Source organism: Corythoichthys intestinalis, chromosome 6 (assembly GCF_030265065.1).
Source record: "Corythoichthys intestinalis isolate RoL2023-P3 chromosome 6, ASM3026506v1, whole genome shotgun sequence".
NCBI classification, from domain to species: domain Eukaryota; kingdom Metazoa; phylum Chordata; class Actinopteri; order Syngnathiformes; family Syngnathidae; genus Corythoichthys; species Corythoichthys intestinalis.
In genome coordinates, this window is record NC_080400.1 from 35125447 (window position 1) to 35151558 (window position 26112).

The 26112-nt window shown below is 38.0% G+C and overlaps 1 protein-coding gene across 8 annotated transcripts in view; it reads left to right on the top strand.

The window, feature by feature from the left end:
* gramd1bb (GRAM domain containing 1Bb) overlaps positions 1-26112 on the top strand; it is a 190648-nt gene that overhangs the window by 78845 nt on the left and 85691 nt on the right. For 6 of the 8 annotated variants that reach the window (XM_057838124.1, XM_057838126.1, XM_057838128.1 and 3 more), the window contains one exon: positions 6050-6076. In XM_057838124.1, coding sequence (XP_057694107.1) covers positions 6050-6076 — 27 coding nt within the window. Of the gene's footprint in view, positions 1-6049; positions 6077-11495; positions 11698-11759; positions 11905-16855; positions 16900-26112 lie in introns of those variants that run through there. The other 2 variants (XM_057838132.1, XM_057838135.1) reach the window with 2 other exon arrangements.

A 26112-nucleotide genomic window follows, 5' to 3' on the forward strand; every position in this document is an offset into this window, starting at 1 on the left:
TTGCTTTGTTTTGCTCCCGATTTAATTCCAATCATTACCGATAATTTTTCCCCATCATATACATTTTGGCAATGCATTAAGAAAAAAAAGAATAAAACTCGGACGAATATATACATTCAACATACAGTACATAAGTACTGTATTTGTTTATTATGAAAATAAATCCTCAAGATTGCATTTACATTATTAACATTCTTTCTGTGAAAGGGATCCACGGATAGAAAGACTTGTGACTTTGTATATTGTGACTAAATATTGCCATCTAGTGTATTTGTTGAGCTTTCAGTAAATGATACTGTGGCCATCCCAAATGCATGATGGGAAGTGAAACCATGACTGTGCGTAGTGCTACCAATTGATATATCTTCTCTGCGTTGGGAAATAACATAAGGTGTTAAGACAAAGATCTATTGCCACCTTGCTTCCCTACAATGCTTCTCATGATATTTCTAACCATAGGGAGAGGGATTGCAAGGCTTTAGCCAATTAAAAAAAAGCTCCAAAGGCTGCCAAAATTCACTCTACTCATTTTGCACTGCCTTTTATCTCTCTATATCGGTAAAACGGTGTTATAACCGATTGAGTGCGTCAATAGGTGAGAGGCTCGTGCAGCGCATGCATTAATTGTGTTAAATATTTTAAAGTGACACATTTTTTAAAAAATTAATTGCTGCCATTATTGGGATAAATTTGATAACCCTACCTTAAGCCTAAACTAAAGACTCTGGATGAGTGTAACATATTATGTCTGTAACGTTAAATACAATTAGAAAACGATTTAATTTATATATATATTTAAAAAAGGCATGGCCGATATTTTTTGCCGATATTTTTTTGCCGATTTTGATACTTTGAAAATGACATGACATCTATCTTATAACTATTGCTTAATTGTATTTTTTTGTTACTGTCACATTTTTTTCGATATGTTTGATGACAAATAATCGATCCAAACAAAGAAAAATAGAAAGAAAACGTTTAAAAGGGTAAATATATGAAAAGGAACATCTCAACCACTCCTTGATGTCTGCGATTTCTGCATTGCGACCCTTGTTATATTACCATGTTTCACCCATAAAATCCCCCCCAAATCCGGCTGTGGTCATTCACAGCTGTGTCTTGACACTCAGTGATACATGCTACATGGAGCTTTTGGCTCGAAACAAGGTCAGTACGTGATAATATCTCGTTAAAGTCATGGCGTCTGTAATTCTGCTCTCGCGTGCTCACACCTCCAGATAGGGTTTTGCTGTTTATTATTATTTTTTTTTTAATGCCCTCCTGTTCAAAATTTTTCTTCCCCCAGAAAATTTAGATTTTTAGCTTTCCAATGATGTATCACACATTCATGTAGGACAATTTTGAAATTTGGCCAAATTGGGGTCCGACATATATATATATATATATATATATATATATATATATATATATATATATATATATATATATATATATATATACAGTGCCTTGCAAAAGTATTCGGCCCCCTTGAACCTTGCAACCTTTCGCCACATTTCAGGCTTCAAACATAAAGATATAAAATTTTAATTTTTTGTCAAGAATCAACAACAAGTGGGACACAATCGTGAAGTGGAACAAAATTTATTGGATAATTTAAACTTTTTTAACAAATAAAAAACTGAAAAGTGGGGCGTGCAATATTATTCGGCCCCCTTGCGTTATTACTTTGTAGCACCACCTTTTGCTCCAATTACAGCTGCAAGTTGCTTGGGGTATGTTTCTATCAGTTTTGCACATCGAGAGACTGACATTCTTGCCCATTCTTCCTTGCAAAACAGCTCGAGCTCAGTGAAGTTGGAGAGTGTTTGTGAACAGCAGTCTTCAGCTCTTTCCACAGATTCTCGATTGGATTCAGGTCTGGACTTTGACTTGGCCATTCTAACACCTGGATACGTTTATTTTTTAACCATGCCATTGTAGATTTGGCTTTATGTTTTGGATCATTGTCCTGTTGGAAGATAAATCTCCGTCCCAGTCTCAGGGCTTGTGCAGATACCAACAGGTTTTCTTCCAGAATGTTCCTGTATTTGGCTGCATCCATCTTCCCGTCAATTTTAACCATCTTCCCTGTCCCTGCTGAAGAAAAGCAGGCCCAAACCATAATGCTGCCACCACCATGTTTGACAGTGGGGATGGTGTGTTCAGGGTGATGAGCTGTGTTGCTTTTACGCAAAACATATCGTTTTGCATTGTGGCCAAAATGTTCAATTTTGGTTTCATCTGACCAGAGCACCTTCTTCCACATGTTTGGTGTGTCTCCCAGGTGGCTTGTGGCAAACTTTAAACGAGACTTTTTATGGATATCTTTGAGAAATGGCTTTCTTCTTGCCACTCTTCCATAAAGGCCAGATTTGTGCAGTGTACGACTGATTGTTGTCCTATGGACAGACTCTCCCACCTCAGCTGTAGATCTCTGCAGTTCATCCAGAGTGATCATGGGCCTCTTGGCTGCATCTCTGATCAGTTTTCTCCTTGTTTGAGAAGAAAGTTTGGAAGGACGGCCGGGTCTTGGTAGATTTGCAGTGGTCTGATGCTCCTTCCATTTCAATATGATGGCTTGCACAGTGCTCCTTGAGATGTTTAAAGCTTGGGAAATCTTTTTGTATCCAAATCCGGCTTTAAACTTCTCCACAACAGTATCTCGGACCTGCCTGGTGTGTTCCTTGGTTTTCATAATGCTCTCTGCACTTTAAACAGAACCCTGAGACTATCACAGAGCAGGTGCATTTATACGGAGACTTGATTACACACAGGTGGATTCTATTTATCATCATTGGTCATTTAGGACAACATTGGATCATTCAGAGATCCTCACTGAACTTCTGGAGTGAGTTTGCTGCACTGAAAGTAAAGGGGCCAAATAATATTGCACGCCCCACTTTTCAGTTTTTTATTTGTTAAAAAAGTTTAAATTATCCAATAAATGTTGTTCCACTTCACGATTGTGTCCCACTTGTTGTTGATTCTTGACAAAAAAATTAAATTTCATATCTTTATGTTTGAAGCCTGAAATGTGGCGAAAGGTTGCAAGATTCAAGGGGGCCAAATACTTTTGCAAGGCACTGTATACATATATATATATATATATATATATATATATATATATATATATATATATATATATATATATAATTTCTTTTTAATGTTTTGTCTGTTTTGATTTCACAAATTTTTGTTTATTTATTTATTTATTTATTTATTGGTACATACTTTTTTATCCTGGTACTGTTTCGCTACCTATATTGTACTGAAGTCTGAATTTTGGTATTGTGACAAAACTATGGCATATGGTCCTAATGTAAAGCCTTGGGAAACCACACAAAAAGTTTTGCAGGGTTTTTTTTTTTTTTTTTTTTTTTAATTGAGTGAGAGAAAAAGTATAAGCGCATCACCAGTCAGCGTAGACAGTCTTTGGCTCTGTGTACCGCTCACCACACCCGCACTTACTGTATTCTTTCCGTGCTCCTCTCAACATGCTTCCTTCTCAGAGTCTACCCTCCTACGCATTGTTCTAATACCGTCTTTACTTGCATAACTCGAAGCAGTACCCATGGGATGGCTGGCTGGTCTCCTCTCTTCTGGCGAGGGGCATTTGCAGCTGCTTGCAGGGCGAATGGCGTTCTGTGGCCGGCTTTAGAGGGCACGGAATGTCATGTCTCCTCTGCAGGTAAAACGGCTGCATGTCTGCTCGGGGTGGGGGGTTGCTGCACTGCTGCCTGTTACGAACTCTGCCACCTTCATTCCTGTCAGTCGCTGTGCTCTCTCATGACTTTTTCTGCATCGCAGTCTAGCCAACTAGCTGCAGTCCATCTGTACAAATCTGATGTAATAGCAGCAGGCTAATTAGTACTGCTGTTGTCGGATGCATCAGCAATGCTGGCCAGATGTCATTTCAGGGATGTGCTTGTGGACTTTCCTTTTTTAATTTAACAGCTTATATAACAACACAATGTGACTTTGAGAATGCATGTAATATGACTCATGGGTAAAGATGAGGCAGCAAACGTTTGTGATGCTCATCAAGACGTCACCGTGCCATCATCCAGGCATATTTACATATGCCGACAGTGAAAGACAATATTGTAAATTAACTTGAAGGTAAAACTTCAACGCCAATGTCTACTGTGCGCCCTGATGCAGTTGCTAGCTGGAGTTGTCCTAGGACCAAAGGGTCAGCGGCTAGGACTGCCCACTGTCGAAGTGCCCTGAGCAAGGCATTGAACCCTAATTTGTCACCCAGACAATTTTTTGTTTTCTACATTTTTGTTCATCTATTATGTCTTGTAAAATGAACAGAAAATAGAGTAAACACATGGAAATGGTTGGAAATACTTATTTTTATTAGATTTTTTTTTTTCATTCAAACTTTGCTTTCAGCAAAGAATGCTCCATTTGCAGCAACTACAGCGTTGCAGACCTTTGGCATTCTAGCTGTCTTCTGGGGACTTTTCACCCCATGCTTCCAGAAGCCGCACTCATAAATTGGATTGGTTTGTTGGTCACTTCTTGCTTACCACACGTTCACGCTGCTCCCACAACAGATCAATGGGCTACTGCACGCTACACGTCACTTCCGCTCATTAATATATATGACGTTAGCTTCTGTGGCTCTGCTGTTAGCTAAAGGGAGACAAGTTCTTGTTTGTCCCCAATAGGAAATGAATGGGAATAGTGTACGGCGGAGATGTTTACAGAGCTAAACCTACCAATTCTGTCCGAAAATGATGTCCCTGCTGCCAAATTCACTGGTAAAGATGTAGAACAACATACAAATGTTCAGTTAAAGAGATGGCTTGAGTGTCGAAGGCTGAAAAAGATGGAAAAAAACGAGCCAACCTAAGCTTCCCTTAGCTTTTTTATCGACACTTTTTTCTTACGCCACTGACAACGACATTCTATTTCAACAATCTATCCTTTACCACCATAAGCACCATCTTTTTTCATATTATATCCCCTGGTTGTCTTACGTCTCTGACCGTTCTATTGGGGGAGATTGCTGTTTTGTGTAGCGATCGCAAATGCTACTCGTTGACAGCCAACGAACACTTCATGTTTTCATTAATAACAAATCTTAATCCTATTAATTTATTTACACTTCCTCCTTACTAAAGTTGTTTCTTTACAACAAAAAGGTAACAACGGTGGCAGTCAGATACCACTTTAATTTTTTTTTCAGGTCATTCATTGTCAGAGAGAAGCAGCACGAAAAACGCCACGCTAAAAAAAATAACTCAAAATATCAAAATGGCTTACCTCTTGGCCCAGACAAAATGTTTACTGCATATGAAATGTGAACATCTTCACTTTGCTTTACTTTTAGACGTCCGCGCCATCGTAGCGTAGTGGCTCCATTCTTCACATTTTTTGGTTCCGGGAGAGTATGAAGAAAACATCCTTTATATGTCGTAATGTCTAGAGTCGTTTCTACAAGTTGCATAGTAGCCGTGAATAATCGGGATGTCAGTTTTTGAAAGATTACCGGAGAAAGAAGGCTGAAATATAATGGTTTGCATGCGAGGGCGTGTATATAATGTCCTACTTCCGCTTTACGATGCGACGTCACTGTCTAAAAATAGCCTGCGTGCGGTACGCTATTGGGTTGAGATTTGGTGATTATTATTTCAGATTAAAATTTATTTTATGACATTTTTTAAACAGTCGTTTGTCACAATATTTCTGGGGGAAATATATTTTCCTGCTATGACAGTTATCGAGACAGGCCTCATTACAACTTTGATGGAAATCTGAACAAATGAATATGATGTAACGGTCAGTAAACACGGTTGTGGAAATGCTGACAAGCTACTCTTTGCTTGGTTGTTTAAACACACTCTCTACACTTTCTATCAAATGGCTTGCAATGAGGGAATGCTACAGTCTCACTATAAATGCTTTGAGCTCCTGTTTCCATACCAGGTCAGGTGCAATCCAACATTACTTTAAACGCAAGTCCACATAATCAACTGAACAAATAACGTGGGAATATCAAGGGTAAATTGTGCTTGTCCTTGTTTTTGTCTGTATGCAGGTCTGACAGTGCCACTGACAAAATCAGGTGAGTGTGCGTGATGTTGAGCTTGAACTGTAGAAGGGCATGGTGGGGTTGCCTTTACTATTGTCACCCCATATGGCGTAGCCCTGCCCACTCAGCCTGTGAATTACAAACATTGACGTCTTTGTGTGTGACAAGCATGTGTCTAAATGTGCTTTGCTTGTGTAATCAATGCAGTTGCAAGCCATGGAATGCTATTGTTGGCTTTGATTGCTGGAACCACGCAAACAAGGGCAAGGGTGGTTTAGAGCACGCATTGTTTAGTAAATGTTAGTGTGTTAAGGCAGAAAACTCGTGTCAACTCACCCACAGATGTATCGAGAGGTATCCTTGTGATGGGGTTGAACCTGAAAAGGTGGGTCAAGATGTGAGAGATGACTAGATAAGAATTTTGAGTTTATTCTGGTTACACTTAAAACGTCTGATTCTATGGGCCTTTGATTGCTATGCTTTAGTGCTCTCTGCTGGTCAAAATTATAATATAGTATATGTGTTACTATTTTTTTATGTGACTAGTCTGGAGATGTGAGATGACATTTTGTGTTTGAGCTGCCTGTGTGTTCGCATGTCTGTTTTGGTATGCATTGGGTGGCCAGCTATGCAAAATGGGTACTGACATACAGTAGCTATAGCAAGCCACAAGTTGTTAAGTTGCCACCATTTTCATTTATATTTACACCCAAATATTTTTTATGTGTGCAATGTATGGTCTTACATGAACAATCTATTTCTACCAGACACTTTAAAAGCTGCTTTTAAAATGGTGATGGGATCTGACTAAATTTACCTGAGCTGAACTGAGCTGAAAATAACATGTTTCACGTTTATTGTAAATAAAATGTTCTAATCTGAACCCCCTTTCCATATCAGGATTGCAATACACAGCTCTATAAAATATTTGGGACTGGTTCAAGAGCAACAATCCATCTAGTCTATACAATCACATCTCCAACTAAGGATGTCCCCAATCCGATCACGCAATCAGAAATTTGGCCCAATCACATAATTCTTAGAAATTCGAGTGAAAATGATCAGGTTTTTCAGGGCTTTTTGTAAGGGCTACAAAGCAACAAAATAATCACAGGTCTCCAGACTGCTCCTAAGTGGGGGCATTTCACCCCTTAAATTTGACACAACTCAAGTATTTTTTTTTTTTCATCTACTTCCACCTGTGAAAGTAGGACTTTTGCAGATTTAATTAAAAAAAAAGAAAAAAACATTATTATTCTTGAATTTTTTTCTGGCTTCGGGCGGCCACGATAGGACGTCAAGTAGTATTATCTAGTTGTTGCTAAAAGTCACACCCAATCAATCGTATCCGACAAGTGGAGCCACATAAACAACTTAGAGTATTGGGAGGTGATATCACTTGATTTATATGTTTTATTCTTACAACAAAATAAACATTTCTTGCAATAGACCTGCAAAGTCAAGATTCTTTGTTCAATTTCATCATTTTGACAGCGTCATTGTTTAATTACACTGTGTGAAATCTCGCAAAAACTTATGAGATTGGTGTCATTTCGCTCTCAGAAATGCTAGATGGGACAAATTTTTAATACTATTAGTATTTAACATGAAAAACAGCGGGGCTCCAGACTGTGACCAAATGGTCGCATTTTGCAATTAAAATTAGAGCCAGTACAAGTTTAGTTTTTTTTTCATCTACTCGGACATCCGCGACCAGTAACGTTGCTAGTTTTTCTTTTTGTTGTTTTTGTTGACGAACTCCTTCATGATTAGATCCACTAGTAGATGGCGGTAATCTGGTAAGATGCTTTGCTAAGGGAAAATACAACAGTGCAAAAAGAAAGTGGAGGTGGGTGATGTATGGAGCGGGTCAGGGGCTCGACACAAAGGAGGCGATGGCGAAATGTGAGTCATCGGTGTTGAGCTGAAAGCCAACACACAGGGCGCGATGCAAGCGACAGCGACATGCACCTCCCTTTGCCTGTGTGTCATCGCTCGTCTCTGATTAGCTATGAATTTGGAGGGCATTTTAACATTTCCGGTCTTTTTTGAGCGCCAACAACTTTGCATACTGTTGCTTTTTTATTTATGTCCTAAAAATCATGCCGAGAGGTATCATAAAGTATGTGCTGGTCGCACACTGCTAAAATGATATGCTCCCTCATGTTGACAAAGTGTGGCTTGTGGATGTCAATTTCCAGGTTGGCCAGTGTCCTCGCAGGTGATTTGTCGATCACTAAATCCATAGCTGATTGGTTGTAGTGACAGCGACAGAAATAGAATAAAATTCTCACATTAACTTCAATTCTAAGTAGTTTACTGGTTGATGTCAAGGTGACAGAGAATAAAATATAGATTCATAAGTTTGTAGTTTTAAGCATTTATTATGAAAGTATTTATCGGTTAAACAGTGACAGTTTTAGGAAAACTTTGCATGTTGATGTACAGTGTGGGCCCCGGAATCTTTTGCTTGCGCTCCTAAAATTTTAAGTTAGTGGCCACTGTGCTAATGGTAAAAAATGTACAAGGATATCATCAAAAGAAACAAAAAAAAAAATTTTTTTTTCTATCAGGTAACATTACAATACCACCGAAAATGACAGAAGTGGAAATAAACACCGCCAGTAGGAAAATGTTATGCTATAGCTGTCACAAGAAACTACCATTAAGATAGCATCATAAAGAATGATAATGTCTGAAAGTATGGAAATGTTTCATATTTGTATGTGATTTTTTTCTTCTCATTAATAAATTGCTGATGTATTGGCGCGGTACTTGGTATCGGCAGATGACTCAAACTCTGGTGCAAAAATATTCTGTGATTCTGTGATATCTGTGATTTATGATAAGCATTCCTAATCAACACAATATGGATATTTATTAATGCGGCCAGAGTGAGATATACGGTTGTCAGTTCATACTATACAATACCTTGTTGTATAGCTACAGTATTAGGTCTTGACTGATTCTTAAAAAATTTATATTTGAAATGGGAATGTTGGATAGCTCCTGCTGGGTAAAGAAATGCTTTAATTCCATGTGCAGTGATATTCATATATCAAAATGCTCGGTCAAGAATTGAACACGTAAATGCTACACTGCATGTGAAACAGATTTCCTTTGCAGAAGAAGAAGCTCTTGCTAGCAATCTTTTCTGCATTGTTTTCAAATCATGCTGAAATTACACACTTTCTACAGGTATAAGGATAGGCTGTATACGTTTTTCTGTGACGCTGCAACATTTACCTTATATTAATTGAAAACATGTTTAGTGATAAAAGACAAATGCAGTCCATTTTGAAAACTGTTTTTACTCGAACATAAATTACAGTATTTCTTTCCCTGTTGCTGATTAAGATGGCTAAAATGTATCTACAATGTATTTATAAATTAATTCGAATGAGGTTATACCTCTCATATTTGTTTTCTGCATCCTTTATGACCTCAATGCAACTACAGGTCTTAGTGGTCCAGACAAAAATTGATGACTATACTACAGTAATTCAGGGCCTGAATAATGCATGTTAAATTGAATGGCCGATAGAGTGCTTGGAAGCCTCTGGGTTGCACTCATTCAGGAGTTGAATGCATTTGAAGGGCAGTGTTTATACTTATTTAAAGTGTTTTATATACAGTACTGTACATATTTATATATATACAGTATATTTGCTGTTTGGTAGATATTAATCAAAAATTTTTTCCCCCTGATAGTCTTTCCTTTTAATATCCTTTTTGTTCTTCCGCAGTCTCGATTGCAGCATTATCGATCTCTGTTTTAGGTTGGAGAGGTGCTTGCTTCACTGACAGAGGTCAGCATAATCTGATCTTTGTAGTCTGGACGGAGCCTCACAAAAACATTCTGCATGTTGAGTGATTTTAAAAATAATACAGTACTTTAAATTATGTTAACAATATATTTTGTGAATTGATTCATATCTATACATTTTTCTATAACAATTGTCTTCATTAGGGACACGAGCTGGCAGGTAGATTTTTTTTTTTTTTTTTTTTTTACTTTATATTGCCTATTTTTGCAAGACGGGAACATAACCTTGCCATGAATGGCGAAAAAGTGCGAATATTTGCCATCCCCCTAAAATGTTTGTGATTGTCTAATCCAACCTCACCCAAGCCTTAGCTTTGTCAATGACTGAATGACATTTGCATCCAAGATCTCCTGATATTAAACTGTATTCATAATACCTTGCACATGCTGAAGATTCCCTGTACCTGAAGAAGCAAAACAACCCCAGGGCATGACAGACCGGTAGATAGAGTGTTCTTTTCTTTGTAGGCATCATTCTTTCTCCTGCGCACGTACCGTTGATCCATTGGCCCACAAAGTTCCAGTTTAGTCTCATCACTCCAGATAACAGTATCCCAAAACCTTTGTTGTTTGTCCACATGGTTTTTGGCATACTTCTTGTGCTTTGGTGTCAGCAAGGGGGCGCATGTGGGAGTTCTTGCATGGAAGCCATCATTTCGTAGTATCTATCTTATTGTCTGGGATAAAACCAGAATACCTTCCTATGACATGTCCTGTCATAGTTCCTCAGCTGTCACCCGGGGATTTTTCTTCACCTTTTGCTTCAGGTATCACACAGCAGTTGCATACCGTAGCCTCTTTCGACCACACCCAGTAGCCTTTAGCTTTAAACTTGCAGGCTATGCTCCCAATTGTGTCTTGAAATTTTTGATCCTTTTGCTATCTTTTTGTATCCATATTCTTGCTTATGAAGTGAAATGACATCCTCGCTGAACATTTTTTACATGGTTTTGCACAACAGATTTTTTTTGTTAACTAGTGGTAGTTTTGCGGCACTGCAAATTAAGAATAATAAAAACCATGAAAAATAAATACTCCTGTTTAAAGTGTAAACCAAAACCAATCTTTTTACAGCTACAAAGTATAATTCACCTATCTTTTGGTTACCATTCAATAGTGTTAGTTTATCTAATGAAGTGTCGGGTAAAAGGGGTTGTTGATGCTAAGAAACATCTGCCGTGTTTTGTTTGAAATGTTTGGATCCTCCTCAGTGAGCTCTGAACACTCACTCAGCGGGTCTAGCTGCAGCTGCACACAAGCTCAGCATGATTTTATGGCCATGATGTAAGAGCATGTCTTGGTGAAATTGGGTCACGGGCTTAACCAGGGTAGTTACGTCGGAAAATGATGAATTTGGTTATGTGGTTGCAGCCTAGTTTTATCTGCTTTGCTGGCCTTCGAAGGAAAGGCGAGGGAGAGGGATGGAGGTGGATGAATCCAGGAGGGGATGAAAGGAGGTGAAGGACCACCCTTATCGAGCATAACTATTCTCTGTGAGCCTACCAAAGGGGCCTTCCCACACACACACCATCGCCTGCCAGCCAATCAGAGCGCTCGCATCCTAGAGCCGTCCTCCCTCATTCGACTGCTCATCCATGCATCAGCGGCTCACATTTGAACTGATGAGTTTGGAATTGAGGTTGTTCCCCGCATGAGCCACTGGCTTTCTTTTTCTTAAAACTCTTATATCAGCTATTTTTTTACCGTTCTAATGACACCTATAAGATGACAAGAACAGCTTTTCTTTGAATGCATTTGTGCTGAAGCAGAAGCATCCTTGATGTCACAACATCCTCTGGTTTTCTAACAGCCAGTTTAAAGAAGACAGGTGAATCATTTCTGCATCCTTTGGATTTGTGGTCAACTGCGAGCTCATTTTTGCATGTGGAGGCGGTGTAGGGCCGTTATGAGGCTTGGTGATGCTTTCTGGACATGTGACAACAAAAGAGCAGAATTGAAGTGATTGAAAAGAGGCCATGAGAGCTAGAAGAGAGGCCAGGATGGTGTCCACCTGTTCACCATGCACAAACAGAAGGTCAGGTTGGATTTCTGTTACCTTTTGTTTACTTGGGTGCATGAGTAGCCCCTTGTCGAGAGTAGAATATTAAAGTCAGGAGTTACTTTAATTGTAATATAACAAAGGGAGGCACAGTATTAAATTTACATGTTTTGGCTAGCGATAATATTCCTGTAAATAAAATGGCCATTTTGGCTCATTTTACTAAATAAAGATAAACTTATTAACCTTGAGAGATACGGTTCTGTTAAAAAAACATTATACCTCCACTGCAGTATAGTGTTGAAGCAAATTTGACTTTTTTTTTTTTTAATCTAATTCGTAAACAGATTAAATAAGGATTTAAGTCTTATATAGACAAATTCAATTGTTAATTTTACGTTTTAATTTGATCTGAATTCAAATCAGATCAACAACAACAACAACAAAAAAGACAATAAAAAGTGCCCGTACTACATATTATTGGCTAGCTGTCCTTTCCTGTTGCCGTTTGGTAAAATCCTACATTTATGCTAACTACTCTGCTCCACCAGATACTCTGAAGTGTATTCGCTAATATTTCCCCTCCATTTAGTTGAGGTTTAATTTTTAGTGTTTGGATAAAAAAAAAACATCTTGGCATTAAATTGTCCTTGTAACTATCTCAGTATGAAGGGGGATCTCTCTCTATGTCCAACATGCAAGTTGAAGATTATACATACAATCGACCTAGATGAATTCTGGAAAAATATAACACTCATTCAAGGCAACCCTATGTAATCACACTATTTGGAGCGCCTGTATATGTCTATTTCAATGAGGCCTGTTGTAGACATTTAGGGTAGTATAGGTATGACAATCACATCAACAAAATCATGCATGAACACTTGATGTACATTGTAAAAAACAAACAAACAAACTCAATGTAGATGTTTTTTTTAACTACTCAATAAGCACAGGGAAATACAAAAGCATATGTTCTTTTATTTTCTACTAGCTGTTTGGCAAACCAGTTGGCCTCAATTATATGCATCCTCTGCTGTTTTTTTGACTAGTCGAGAAATTCATCTACGCTCATTTTGAACATTATATATATATTATTACATATGTAATTATTTTCAACTTCAAATTTGTACAAACCTCTATTCACCACAACAGATAACTTTTAATGTAGCCTGCCTGAATATTTGTTCATATATATATACTTATTTACATATACTTACTTCTTGTCTTTATAGTTAGTGTTTGCTGTATCTACATTATAAATGTCTGGTATTAGAGTACGATGTGTGTGTGCGTGTGTGTTAAGGCTTACACGGCTGAGTCACATCAAGGCCTCTGGTGACTCACTATGTAATTCACATTGTAAGGTCATCAGCAAATGCTGATTGCACTGATGGTTATGTCTTCTGCACCCTTAGCCCACAAGATATTTTACATACACACTCCTGTATGCAGATACATATCTACAAGAATGAAAGTTAAAACCCACATATTATACAATTTTTAACGCAAGTTAAAATTGTTTTTAATCATCTAAGGTCACAATGTAAAACTGAATGTAATGGCAACACCTCAATTATTTACAATAGAGGCACCTTCTTTGCTGTATTGACAGGGCTTTTTGTAAAATGGCTCGTTTTCTGTCGCTACTTCCTGCTGAATGATTGAACAACAAATAGGATCAGTCAGGTCCAATTTACCAGGAAAAGGATTGGCGTACAATACTATGCAATGCTTTATAGCTTGGCGTTTAAACAGCAACCTGGCAATGTATCACATTATACACTCTCAAACAATGTTTTTATCAAAGAAAGTAAACATTTTAATTACCGTATTTTTCGGACTATAAGTCGCACCTGAGTAGAAGTCGCAGCAGCCATAAAATGCCCAACGAAGAGGGAAAAAAACATATATAAGTCGCATTTTTGGGGGAAATTTACTTGATAAAAGCCAACACATAGAACAGATATGTCATCTTGAAAGGCAATTCAATATAGAAAATACAAAAGAGAACAACATGTCGAATAAGTGTACAGTATGATAACGTTACATGATGCATGAACACCGAAATGCGAATATACTGTCCTCACCAGGACGCTACGGCTCGGTCCTGGCTATACAGCGAGCTAAACTCCCAAATGAGGATGCTTGATGTCCGTGTAATTTGCTGACTTTATTTTGGCCGTCGTTATGACACCATCATTTGAAGAGTGAAACTAAAAATAGAAATAATACAAATCAATTTCATCCTCGATACCAAACAGGTTTGCATCAACGTAAATAAATGATAATTAGCTGCTATTACAGCAATGACACAAACCGTTAGCATGCGTTCGCTAGCATTAGCACATCGTTCAAACAACCACACAACTGGCTCTAAGTGTCCGATCGCGGGCGGAAAACACAACAACAACAGAAAAGATGATACACACAGGCGTTGCCACTGTAGAGATAATTTTCAAGCATAAACAATGTACGTAGGTTCGCAGCCGTGTTTCTCTCTCTCTTTCTCTCTCGCCCACTGGCTCAGACGGTCAGCTGTCAGTCTTCTTCTGGCGTGTGAGCGCTCTTCTTCACGTAAACAAGTGCAAGTGCGCCCCCACTTGGGCGTAAAAGCGCTACAAACTAAAAGCATACAGTACATTTCAATATAAAAAATTAAATAATACAATTGAACACACGTTGCCAAAGGCAGACCGCAAACGTGGCCATAGTTATTAAGAATTATTTAGATAACTATAGAATAAAGAACATGCTAACAAATTCACCAAACCATCAGAGTCTCTCCAAAACACAAAAATAACATGTGAAATGAAATCATAATGTGTTAATAATTTCACACATAAGTCGCTCCTGAGTATAATTCGAACCCCCAGCCAAACTATGAAAAAAACTGCGACTTATAGTCCGAAAAAATAAGTTACATTTTCATATGTCTTTTTTAATTTATTGTTGTTGTTTTTTATGTTTTCTCAAATGGTTGGTACAGCTCCAGCCACATTTATAACAATGCTGGCAAAGCCTTCCGTCACCATCATAAATAGAATTTATCCAACTCTCACATAGGCTCTGCCACGGGCATTACGTGTAAACTATAGTAGGGTTGCACAACATGCAAGACTTTTTGGAGACACACTACTGATGCTGACACCCAGCGACGGTTTAAGCCGCCACACCTCTTAGCGTCAACACTGGCACAGCCTAACTGTCCTTGGCTACAGCGATGCTCATTCAATGTGTTTAGGTAGGAAAGGTGGGATCTTTAAGTTGGAGGGTAGAGCTCAGTCTTTGTGACATCAAAAGGTTACTCGTTTTAACCACTGTTTTTGAAAAAGGGGCCAAACATCAAACTTACTGGACTTCGTGTTTTTTTTTTTTTTTTTTTTTTTTTTTTAACTTCTATATGTTTCAGTTTTGTCAACCATGCCATATACTGTAATTAGTTTAAATACAGTAGTAATAAATAAATAATATTGGTTCTTTAAATTGACTGATCAATATAAGTTATATTTTTTCTTACATGGTTTTTTTGATGATGAGCATACTGACATTACCGAGGGGTCTTTTACATGGTGATGCTCCGACACAAGACGCAACAATTGTGTTGCAGAATAGCCTCGGTTTTACACGGTGACAGCGAAAATGGAAGACACAAACTTTTGACTCCGGCCTCCAAAGCGGAACAATTCCATTTCAGGGATTGTGCCGCAACAATATCAATGGAACGCTCTCACGCCGATGACGTCAGCACTCGCACATGTCACTTTGGGCATGCGCAGTCGCTACTAGTAAACATTCAAAACAGCAAATATAGTGGGACATCGGCTTTAATTTACTGTTCCTGTAATACTTATAATTTTAATATATTTTATGTTTGCCTTTTTGTGCCTTTTGAAGCAAAAGAAGAAACCGCGTAGACGCCATTGCCTGGGGTGGGTGGATATGTTGTCTTCCGGGCTGAGGAGGTTGTTGTCAAGGAAGTTCATTATTAGCTGTCATCTTGTAAAACTGCACTGCACCTGGCAAATATACTACATCATTTTCACAGGGAATGGCGACATTATTTGAATGGAGACAGAACCAAGACGGAACCATGTAAATGCAAACATAAAATATGTCGTATTCTCGGAGCGTCACCATGTAAACAGCCCCTTACTGACCAATTTAATCCTCTGTGATACATTTGTTCCACAAAAACAACAAGTTACATGTTAGTGTTGTCTTTCATATCTACCATATACCTTCTAGCCACTTCAGTGGGGTGCAAGACACACATTTTTTAGTCTTTAATTTGTCTGTCTTTTTAATAATTGTACAGCGACCTTGAGGGCAAGAAAGGCACCTTCAAATAAAATTTATTATTACTATTATTATTATTATTAAATAATTTTGGTAATTGAAAAATATCCTTCCCCTCCCAGTCTTCGTAAAGTAATCACAAACTACACTAATTCCCATCTTTAGCTTCACTATTGTGTGAATAATCTGGTGATGATTTTGACACATCCATGATTGCAGAATTAAATGTCACGGTCTAGTTTGGCAGAGAAAAATAATTTAAGAAAAAAAAAAAAAAAAAACTAAAGGAATAAGTATGTAGCCGTTGATGGGTTGTGATCAGTGATCATACTGTAGATTCATGATGTGTGGGTGTCTATTATCGAGTCGCTGTCAATGGAGTGAAAGGGGCTGTGTTACTTTGTACTCTACATGCAATTCAACAACCACAAATGCATGTCATTTTGTGTGAGATCTTACTAAGAGCTGACAGAAAATCTGGCTCTTATTCCTCTATCTTTAGCACTGTGAATACTGTATGTGGTGTGATTCTGAGGGAAAAAATGAAGTAAGAATATGACAGTCTAACAATCTCTTAACCAATTAATTCTAAATTGCTTTTTTAGCTGTTCGAAGACTATATACGCATCAAGACTAGCTTCTATTTATATTTATATATTCACTTACTTTTCTGTACCCTCACCGATAGGCCAAGCAAAGGAAGTGGAAGAAACTGATATGGAAACCTCAAAGGTAGGATATAATGATATGCCAACATTGAACAGTTATGCCATAAATCAAATATATTGTCAACGTGTGGTGTACTACCTAGTGGTGTGCGGGCTCCAACTAGTGTTATGTAACGGAACAATGGCCCAAGTACAGTTCAATTGTATTTAACTTATAGGTTCACGTTTTCTATGAAAGAAAAAAATACTAGTTTATTATAAACATTGAGGCCTATTACACTTCTTTATTTTAATGTTAGAATGGTTGGGGTTCTTTGAGAGGAGAAAATGGTTATTTTTATGGTGATGGTGAACTGAAAAGAGAAAGTGCTGAGACTGAAACAAGGTTGTTGTTAAATAGGCTGAATTATTAAAAAAATAAAAATTGAAAAAATAGCTCTAGATATTCAATAAATCCAGTCATGTGAAAAAATTAGGACGTCCAATGAAATAATCAGTTCATTATTTAGAAATGTTCACATATGAATGTCTGATCATGTTTTTTCCTTTACCTCTGGAAAATAAATTGATTTAATTGCAGGTAAACAACCTAAATTAACATTAAACTAAATATATCAACAAAAATGCATATTCTAACTGAGGAAAAACCTAGGACACTCTACCACCTAATAGCAAGTGTTACACCCTTTGGCTGAAATAACTTCAGTGAGACGCTTTTTGGAACCATCTACCAGCCTTTGACATCGGTCTGAAGAAAGTTTGCCCCACTCCTCAACGCAGAAGACTCTCAATTTCTTCCTTTTCAGCCATTACTTTAATGGATTTACTAGTATGTTATCACGTTGTAGGGTCCAGTTTCGCTTCAGCTTTAATTTTTTCACAGATGATCTCACATGTTCCTCAAGCACCCTCTGATACACGTTATAATTCATGGTGGATTCTATGATGGTGAGCTGGCCAGGTCCTCTATGCTTCACAGTTGGTATCAGGTTCTTTTCATGAAATGCTGTATTGGGTTTACACCAAACATGTCCTCTGTTCTGGTGTCCAAATAATTTAATTTTAAGATTAATCTGTCCAAAGAACCAGAAGTCCTTGTCTTTGTCTACATTCAGTCTGGCAAACTTCAGTCTGGCCTTTATTTTCTTCTGATGTGATACCCCTGTGTGTGATTTTAGCCATTTTAAGTGGGATTGAATGTGGTGCTAATTTATTCAACAGAAATTGCATATATTTAAATAACATTTTACAAAAAGTTATTGAGAAAAAAAAAATCTTTTATTCAGTTTTAACTGTTTAGTTCGATTACTTGAATCTCTCAAGATTATTAAAATTGATATTAAATATACGTATGACCAAATATGTTAGAAAACACACAGTGTTCCATAGGGTGTCCTAATTTTTTCACATGACTGTATATCCCACGGCTAATAATTTCCTATTAACTATATACACAGTCTTGTAATTTCAGAGGTAGCAAGTAGCAGCTGTATGAACGTTTTGTAGTTCCATGGCATTCTGCTGAACAATTTTCCATTGTGAAGGCTTTGTAGATTGAATCAATGCTCAAACCCTTGTTGCTCTGTCTCCATAAGTGACGTTCATCATTCACAAGGTTCAAAAATAGCTCAAGTGGCGTCTTGTCAGAGCCTTGTAGGTGATAATGGCGTAGCAACCAGATCAAGTAGCCAGGGTTATGGTCATGCTTCTTCTTGACTGATCATTAATATTTTGGGTGGCATCATCATATTTAAATTGGCTGAAGAGACAGCCTGGGTCCAAATGTGGCCCTGAAGCCAAACACTGTGTAGACGTACATAATATAGGCCTTTTGTTGCAAACGCGGTTTTCGCTGTGGTAACAAGCACTGATGGTCGACAGATAGAAATTCGCAGTGGAGTTGTTCCGTACTGTATTTCTTCATCTCGGCTTGTATTCCATCGAATTTTGGAATATGATTGATCAATTTACTTCCATACTACAGTTCTGTCATATAGAATGGTTTCTTCAGTACCCATGCTGTCATGTTATTTTGTAGTGCCGAATGTCTCACGTATGAAGAGCATAGTGTGTACTTGTGTTTTGATTTTGTTTTGCTTTTATAAACTACGTTTTTTAGACTGCAAGCATTCCCCGGAGCTGAACGTTCTCTATGTACAAATATTACCTCTTCTCAAATTCATCAGCAGTTGCACGCACACAAATATAATAAACGGATATCACTAAGGAAAAAGCTTACCTCCTAGCATTAAGCCTAACCACTTATTGTGTAATTTAGTTTTAATTTGTTAATTTATTCATTCGTTTTCTATACAGCCTATCCTCGGGGTGTAGCGGGCGTGGTGGAGCCAGCTGACTCAGCTGACAATGGGCCAGAGTCAGGGTACAATTCCACCTTTTTGCCAGCATTTCCTACAATAATTTGGGAGAAAATTCACCCAAAAAAAAAAAAAAATTTTTTTTTGTTTGTTGTTTGTTCAAACAAAATTGCAATTATTGATCAATTAGCGTGCTTAAAAATAGGACCAAATTGAATTAACTGCATGATTTATATGCAGTTAATTCAATAACAGATGCAGTGTTTCAATACAACTAAAGATATTAGTTACTTTTAAGACTTTGGGTTGAAGCTGATGGCTGATACCTTTGTGTCACTTTTCTGAGCAGTGTCAAGAAGTATGTACTAGAGAAGTATGTACTGGGAAAATTATTGATATGATTACTCACTGATGTGCTGCGAACAGCTTGACTTAAAGTGGCAATGGCACTGGCACCATCAATGGCACCATCTCGCTTGGTGTAGGCACCCAGTAAACACACCTACACAATTTTTGTACAGTGAATCTTAGTGCTTCGCTTGCTTTTTTGGATCATATATTTGTTTATTGTGTGTTTATTGTGAATATTTTTATCTGTAAATATGGCTAAATATTCAAGTGCTTGTTGTAATCCGTATGTGGTTCTATTAACGGCGCCTACAGTATATACGGAAATTTCACATATATCGATGTTTTTTTAGGGCTGTCAAAATTATCGCGTTAACGGGCGGTAATTAATTTTTTAAATTAATCACGTTAAAATATTTGACGCAATTAACGCACAAATGCCCCGCACAAACAGATTAAAATGACAGTACAGTGAAATGTGTACTTGTGTTTTTCAGAGTTTTGGCGCCCTCTGCTGGCGCTTGGGTGCGACTGATTTTATAGGTGTCAGCACCCATGAGCATTGTGTAAGTAATTATTGACATCAACAATGGCGGGTTACTAGTTTATTTTTTGATTGAAAATTTTACAAATTTTATTAAAACGAAAACATGAAGAGGGGTTTTAATATAAAATTTCTATAACTTGTACTAGCATTTATCTTTTAAGAGCTACAAGTCTTTCTATCCATGGATCGCTTTAACAGAATGTTAATAATGGTAATGCCATCTTGTTAATTTATTGTTATAATAAAGAAATACAGTACTTATGTACCGTATGTTGAATGGATATATTAATCTTGTGTCTTATCTTTCCATTCCAACAATAATTTACAGAAAAATATGGCATATTTTATAGATGGTTTGAATTGCGATTAATCTCGATTAATTACGATTAATTAATTTTTAAGCTGTAATTAACTCGATTAAAAATTTTAATCGTTTGACACCCCTAGTTTTGTTTGTTTGTTTGTTTGTTTGTTTTTAAATCCAACTGGCCGATAGGAAAAAAGCCATTTAAAACTGGGTTACTTCGGCTCCAGTGCAGACGTGCCCCTCGCTAGTATTCACCCTATCCTGTTTGGTTAAATCAGTGCTTCTCAATTATTTTCTGTTACGCCCCCCCAAGGAAGACATAAATGTTTCGCGCCCCCCCAAACTCTGCCACCACTGTAAATAGTATCATTTGTCTATTACTATTATAAGTATGCCTCTGCCTCACATTGTATCCTTTTTTTCTATTAGAGAAAATAACAGAGATCAACTTATAAAGTATAACTTTATTAACATTGTTTTGTTTGTAACAGAAAAAACTTAACACGCAGCAATTTGCCTGAATTAAAAAAAAAAAAAAAAATCACATCCAAACAGTAAAAATACACTCAAGGTACATTTTTTACCATTTGATACTGAAAAATAAAATCAGTAAATACTAACAAATTCAAATTGAATTCAAAAAACAAACCTCAATAGAAGAAAAAAAAGTGTCTTTGGACAGAAGGACAGTTTTTATTTTCGCAGCTCCCAGTATCACCTCCAGTTTGCAATGACGTTGGGTTATATTGCACTGAGCATGCTAACAGTGCTCACTGGTTTACTGATATAACACTGACAAAGCGGGACGATTGTTGGCAATATTCGGCACGTTTTCGCTGAAAAACAACCAAGCAGCTTATCAATGAGATTGAGGTCTAATGTCTTTAAGTGGCGTCTTACTTGATTTGGCTTCCGGCTGTCCGCTATAATCATTTTTAGACACAGTAAACAGTGGTCTTTCCTCGTCTACCACTGTATTAAATGTCAAAGCCAAAAGGCAAACGGCCCGAAAAAAGCGCATTCTCGGCGGCCGAGGGAGAACCGTAGGTGAGGGCGGTCGTCGTGACGATCCCAAAGCGAAAATGGCACTTTTCGGGCGGACACGTGAGAACCGGAGAAGACAGTGGGTCGCTGCGTGAGTCCGGCCGGAAAAACGGCTTTCGAAAACGGCGCACAGCTCTCCAGCTCTTCATTCATGAGTCTCTTCCGTGTGCTCTTGCTTACTTCAAAAATACTGCGCGCACTTTGAAAATGAGAGCGCCACTGCCACCCACTGAGTGGATGTGCAAGTACACTTTATTCTAGTACGAAAAAAAAAAAAAAAAAAAAGCATGTTCCCCGAGGTCACACGCGCCACCCCGGCATCGCTCTGCGCCCCCCTGGGGGGGCGCGCCCCACTATTTGAGAAGTACTGGGTTAAATGCTTATGGTAAATGAAGTTACACTTGTATTGTGCCTTTCCACCTTTTAAGCCCCTTAAAGTGCTTCACACTATATCCTTATCTACCTACTGGTGATGCAGCACCAGGAGCAACGTGAGGTTTAGTATTTTGCTCAAGGATACTTAGACAAGGTCATCAGAGTGGAGAATCCAACCCACAACCTCTGGAATGAGAAAAAAAAAATCACTCTATCACTGAGCCATGCCAGTTTTTGTTACATCAAGCACAAATAAGAATAAACAACCTGTCCTAAATGGTTGGGCTAAAATAGCTTGTAAATACACAAAACGTTTGCATTTTAAAATTTTTATTTTATATGTTTATTAAATTGAGTTTTCTTGTTTATAGACAAGTCGACTAACCGCAAATAAAATCTGTAACTAATCGGCAGGGAAATAAGTTGATATTCCCATCCCTAGTATGTATGTATGTACATAATATAATATGATATAATATTAATATTATATAGTATAATATACTGTATATGTAATGTGTGTGTGTGTGTTAAGCATTCAATACATACTGTTCTCCTTTCATTCTATAGCCTACACTCTGACTTAGCTCAAATCAAATGCTCCACTTTGCCTCACCGTGGCGGGGGATACATGTGATGCCACTAGGTGGCTGTATTTACCTTTTACCACTGTATACCAATACAGCACCACCATGTATCTCTGTATGCATCATGGCAGCTGTAGAGCAGAAATACAATAACAAAAGGTTTTCATATACAATCCAAATAGAGGAAATGTGTGTAAAACAATTTTTTTTTTTTTCATTTTCCAGATTTTCAAAATATAATTTTGATTGAAGATTTTCTACATGCTTGTGTATTGAAATTTTGATACTTTCCAATGCTGTTAATTTAGTGCAGCAGCGGGATAAACCTTATGCATTGTGTAGTTGCTGCTTGACCTGTTTTTGTTAAGCACCGTAAATAATGACAATAATATTGCATTATACTGGTATACTGTATGCATGATGGGCATTTCCCCCTAAATGCCAACATTTTACAATGAAGTTATTTTTGTTATATTATGGTGTTATACTTATACAGCGCTTTTCCACCTTTCAACTGTAAAACATTCGATAAAACATCAAGGTATAGGGTCCATAATGTTACAAGGTGCTTTATTCAAAAGGTATAAGTAGAGACAAACCTACTCAACTGGAAGAGTTACTCTGCACTCTACCGGTACAGTATTGATCTAAAATTTTAGACTATAGAGTCAACATCTATATTATGTTGTCTGAAATAATCCTGATAATCCCAATATTCACCTCCTTTCTTCACTGCCCCCGTTCCTCTTTGTGTTATAATTACGATGAGAATGTGGTGGGTGTTATTGAGAATCTATTTTCATTCTGCTTACACCTTTTGCTTCTGCTGCTGCTGCTGAAACAGGGAACGGACGGCCCCTTTTAAAATGAGAATTTTTAATGTCAGTGCTTTGTTCTTTTATTCATGCAACATGTGCTCACTCACACAGCAAGCCACCTGCACTGACTTCACCACTCATACGGCACATGGAGCTGGACATGATCATGAAGTGTTCTTTTAGTTTCTGTCTAGGTCATACTTCATCATTATTCATCATGTGGTTTTTCTTTCATTTTCTTTTATGTATCCACAATTTAAGAAATGAGAGATATCTGCAAAGAATCTTAGAAGGGTGGCCATTTTGTCTCATCTTTTCAAGTACTCCTTTTTCTCGCCATTTCAATTCCTTGCGCATATAAATTGCAAATATGCTGATGCGCAATCTCTCCCTGCTCTGTGCCCTGAGCGACCAGTTTTTATCCCACATGGTCAGTTTAACATTAACCCAAGCATAATCTAAGTACCGTAGATGGTGGTTGTGGCATTCACATCAATTCAGCGTCCAATCCTGAAAATAAGAGTGTAGGAATTGATTCCAATTCCATTCTATGTATTTTTAAGGAGAGAACATGTACAATGGGGAGAACAAGTATTTGATACACAGTCAATGGGAAAACCCATTGGCAGTGTATCAAATACTTGTTCTCCCCACTATATGCTTGAAGGAATTAGAATGAATAGAAAAATACGATTTAGGAATAATGTAGACTGATCATTTTTCTTCTATCTGTATTGCTGTCAATGTAAATTTGTGTCAATTTTCAGACACTGAATAATTGTTGAAAATACAGAATTTAAGATTTAAATTAATGTATTAGTAACTAAGTCTGTCGCAATATGCAATAAGTCCATTTATCGCACGATAAATAAAAATGAAGGCGGCAATTTTTCCGCTGCGATTACGTGCACGCGTGCGGCAGACGTGCTGTTAAAACTTCGGATTCCTTGTTACCAACTACGCAAAATGCATTTCGTTCCAGGTCCGGCAAAAAATGGCGCCGGAGCCAATCCGTTCCCATTATATCCTATTGTTCAACCTATACCGGCAACGTCAGTGCTCCGGATTGACTGCACACCATCTCTGGCGTGCCGGAGCCCGCCGAATGGTTTAGGCGATTTTCTATTTTTGCTGGGGGCGCATCCATCAAAATGGGCCGATCCAGGCCTGGAGTCAACAGCCCAGTGTCTTATTAACGGTTTAAACACCAGTGAACATGGACAAAGAACGTTTCATCATGGAGGTGGAAAGTCGTGCGTGCACTTCCGGATATTTACAACGAGGTGCGCCAAAACATTGTTACCGACTTGGCCGCTACGAACAACCTCGCTTTGACAACGGACATGATGAACATTGAGTGGTCAATTAAGAGCGCTGTGCTTCAAATTGTCCTGTTTATGAAAGTCAAATGTCATATGCTGGTGTTGTGCAGTAATGAGCAGACGTGAATTCTGTGGCGTTTGCTAACTTTTTTAATTCGCGCACATATCATGATATCATGAAATAGCAAACTAGATGTGCTACGTCCCGTGCCATTGGCTACGTGAGCCCAGAGTGATTATGGGACACGTAGTCCATATACTATATCGATGAATTATAAACCGCCATGACTGAATGGGAGTTAAGCAGGCCAAATCAATCCTTACCAGTGACTATAGATAATGCTGCAAATATTGTTAATTCAATACGTGACACAGACGGATTCGGACCACAAATAGGATGTTATGCTCATGTAGTAAACCTAGCTGCTTAGAGAGCTGTAGCAATCAACAGTGTCCCCCGCCTCACTTTACAAACAGTAAAGATTGTTCTCAGCACTTTTATACAAAATTTCTTCAGATCAGTAAGAAGTGCTCTTTTCAGCACATAAATATTATGCACTAAAATGCATGTTTATATGATGGCAATTGAATTTTTGCTCGTTAGCAAAAAAACAAAACAAACAAAAAAAAAAAAAAAAACGGAACAAAAAATACGATTGTAATTTTTTTCAGAGCATTAAATGTATTTAATTGAATCGAAAATTGTTTCCCCGGTATCGAAAATCGTACCGAACCGTGACTTAACTGTATCATTGCATCCCTATGGAACACCATAGCAGAAGCTACGGTTGGGCAAATAAGTATTAAGTCAACCACTAATTGTGCAAGTTCTCCCACTTGAAAATATTAGGCCTGTAATTGTCAACGTGCGTAAACGTCAACCATGAGAGACAGAATTTGGGAAAAAAACCAGAAAATCACATTGTTTGATTTTTAAAGAATTTATTTGCAAATCATGGTGGAAAATAAGTATTTGGTCTATACCAAAAGTTCATCTCAATACTTTGTTATGTGCCCTTTGTTGGCGATAACGAAGGCCAAACGTTTTCTGTAACTTTTCACAAGCTTTTCACACACTGTTGCTGGTATTTTGGCCCATTCCTCCTTGCAGATCACCTCTAGAGCAGTGATGGTAATGTTTTGGGGCTGTCGTTGGGCAACACGGATTTTCAACTCCCTCCTTACCCCGTGGCGTCAAAATGATAACAAGAACGGGGAGCAAAAATCCTAGAACCACACGGTGGGAGCTAGTGAATGACCTACAGAGAGCTGGGACCACAGTAACAAAGGCTACTATCAGTAACACAATGCGCCGCCAGGGACTCAAATCCTGCATTGCAAGACATATCCCCCTGCTGAAGAAAGTACACGTCCTGGCCCGGCTGCGGTTCGCTAGAGAGCATTTGGATGATCCAGAAGAGGACTGGGAGAATGTGTTATGGTCAGATGAAACCAAAATAGGAGAACTTTTTTGGTAGAAACACAGGTTCTCTTGTTTGGAGGAAAAAGAATACTGAATTGCACCATACCCACTGTGAAGCATGGGGGTGGAAACATTGCGCTTTGGGGCTGTTTTTCTGCAAAGGGACCGGGACGACTGATCTGTGTAAAGGA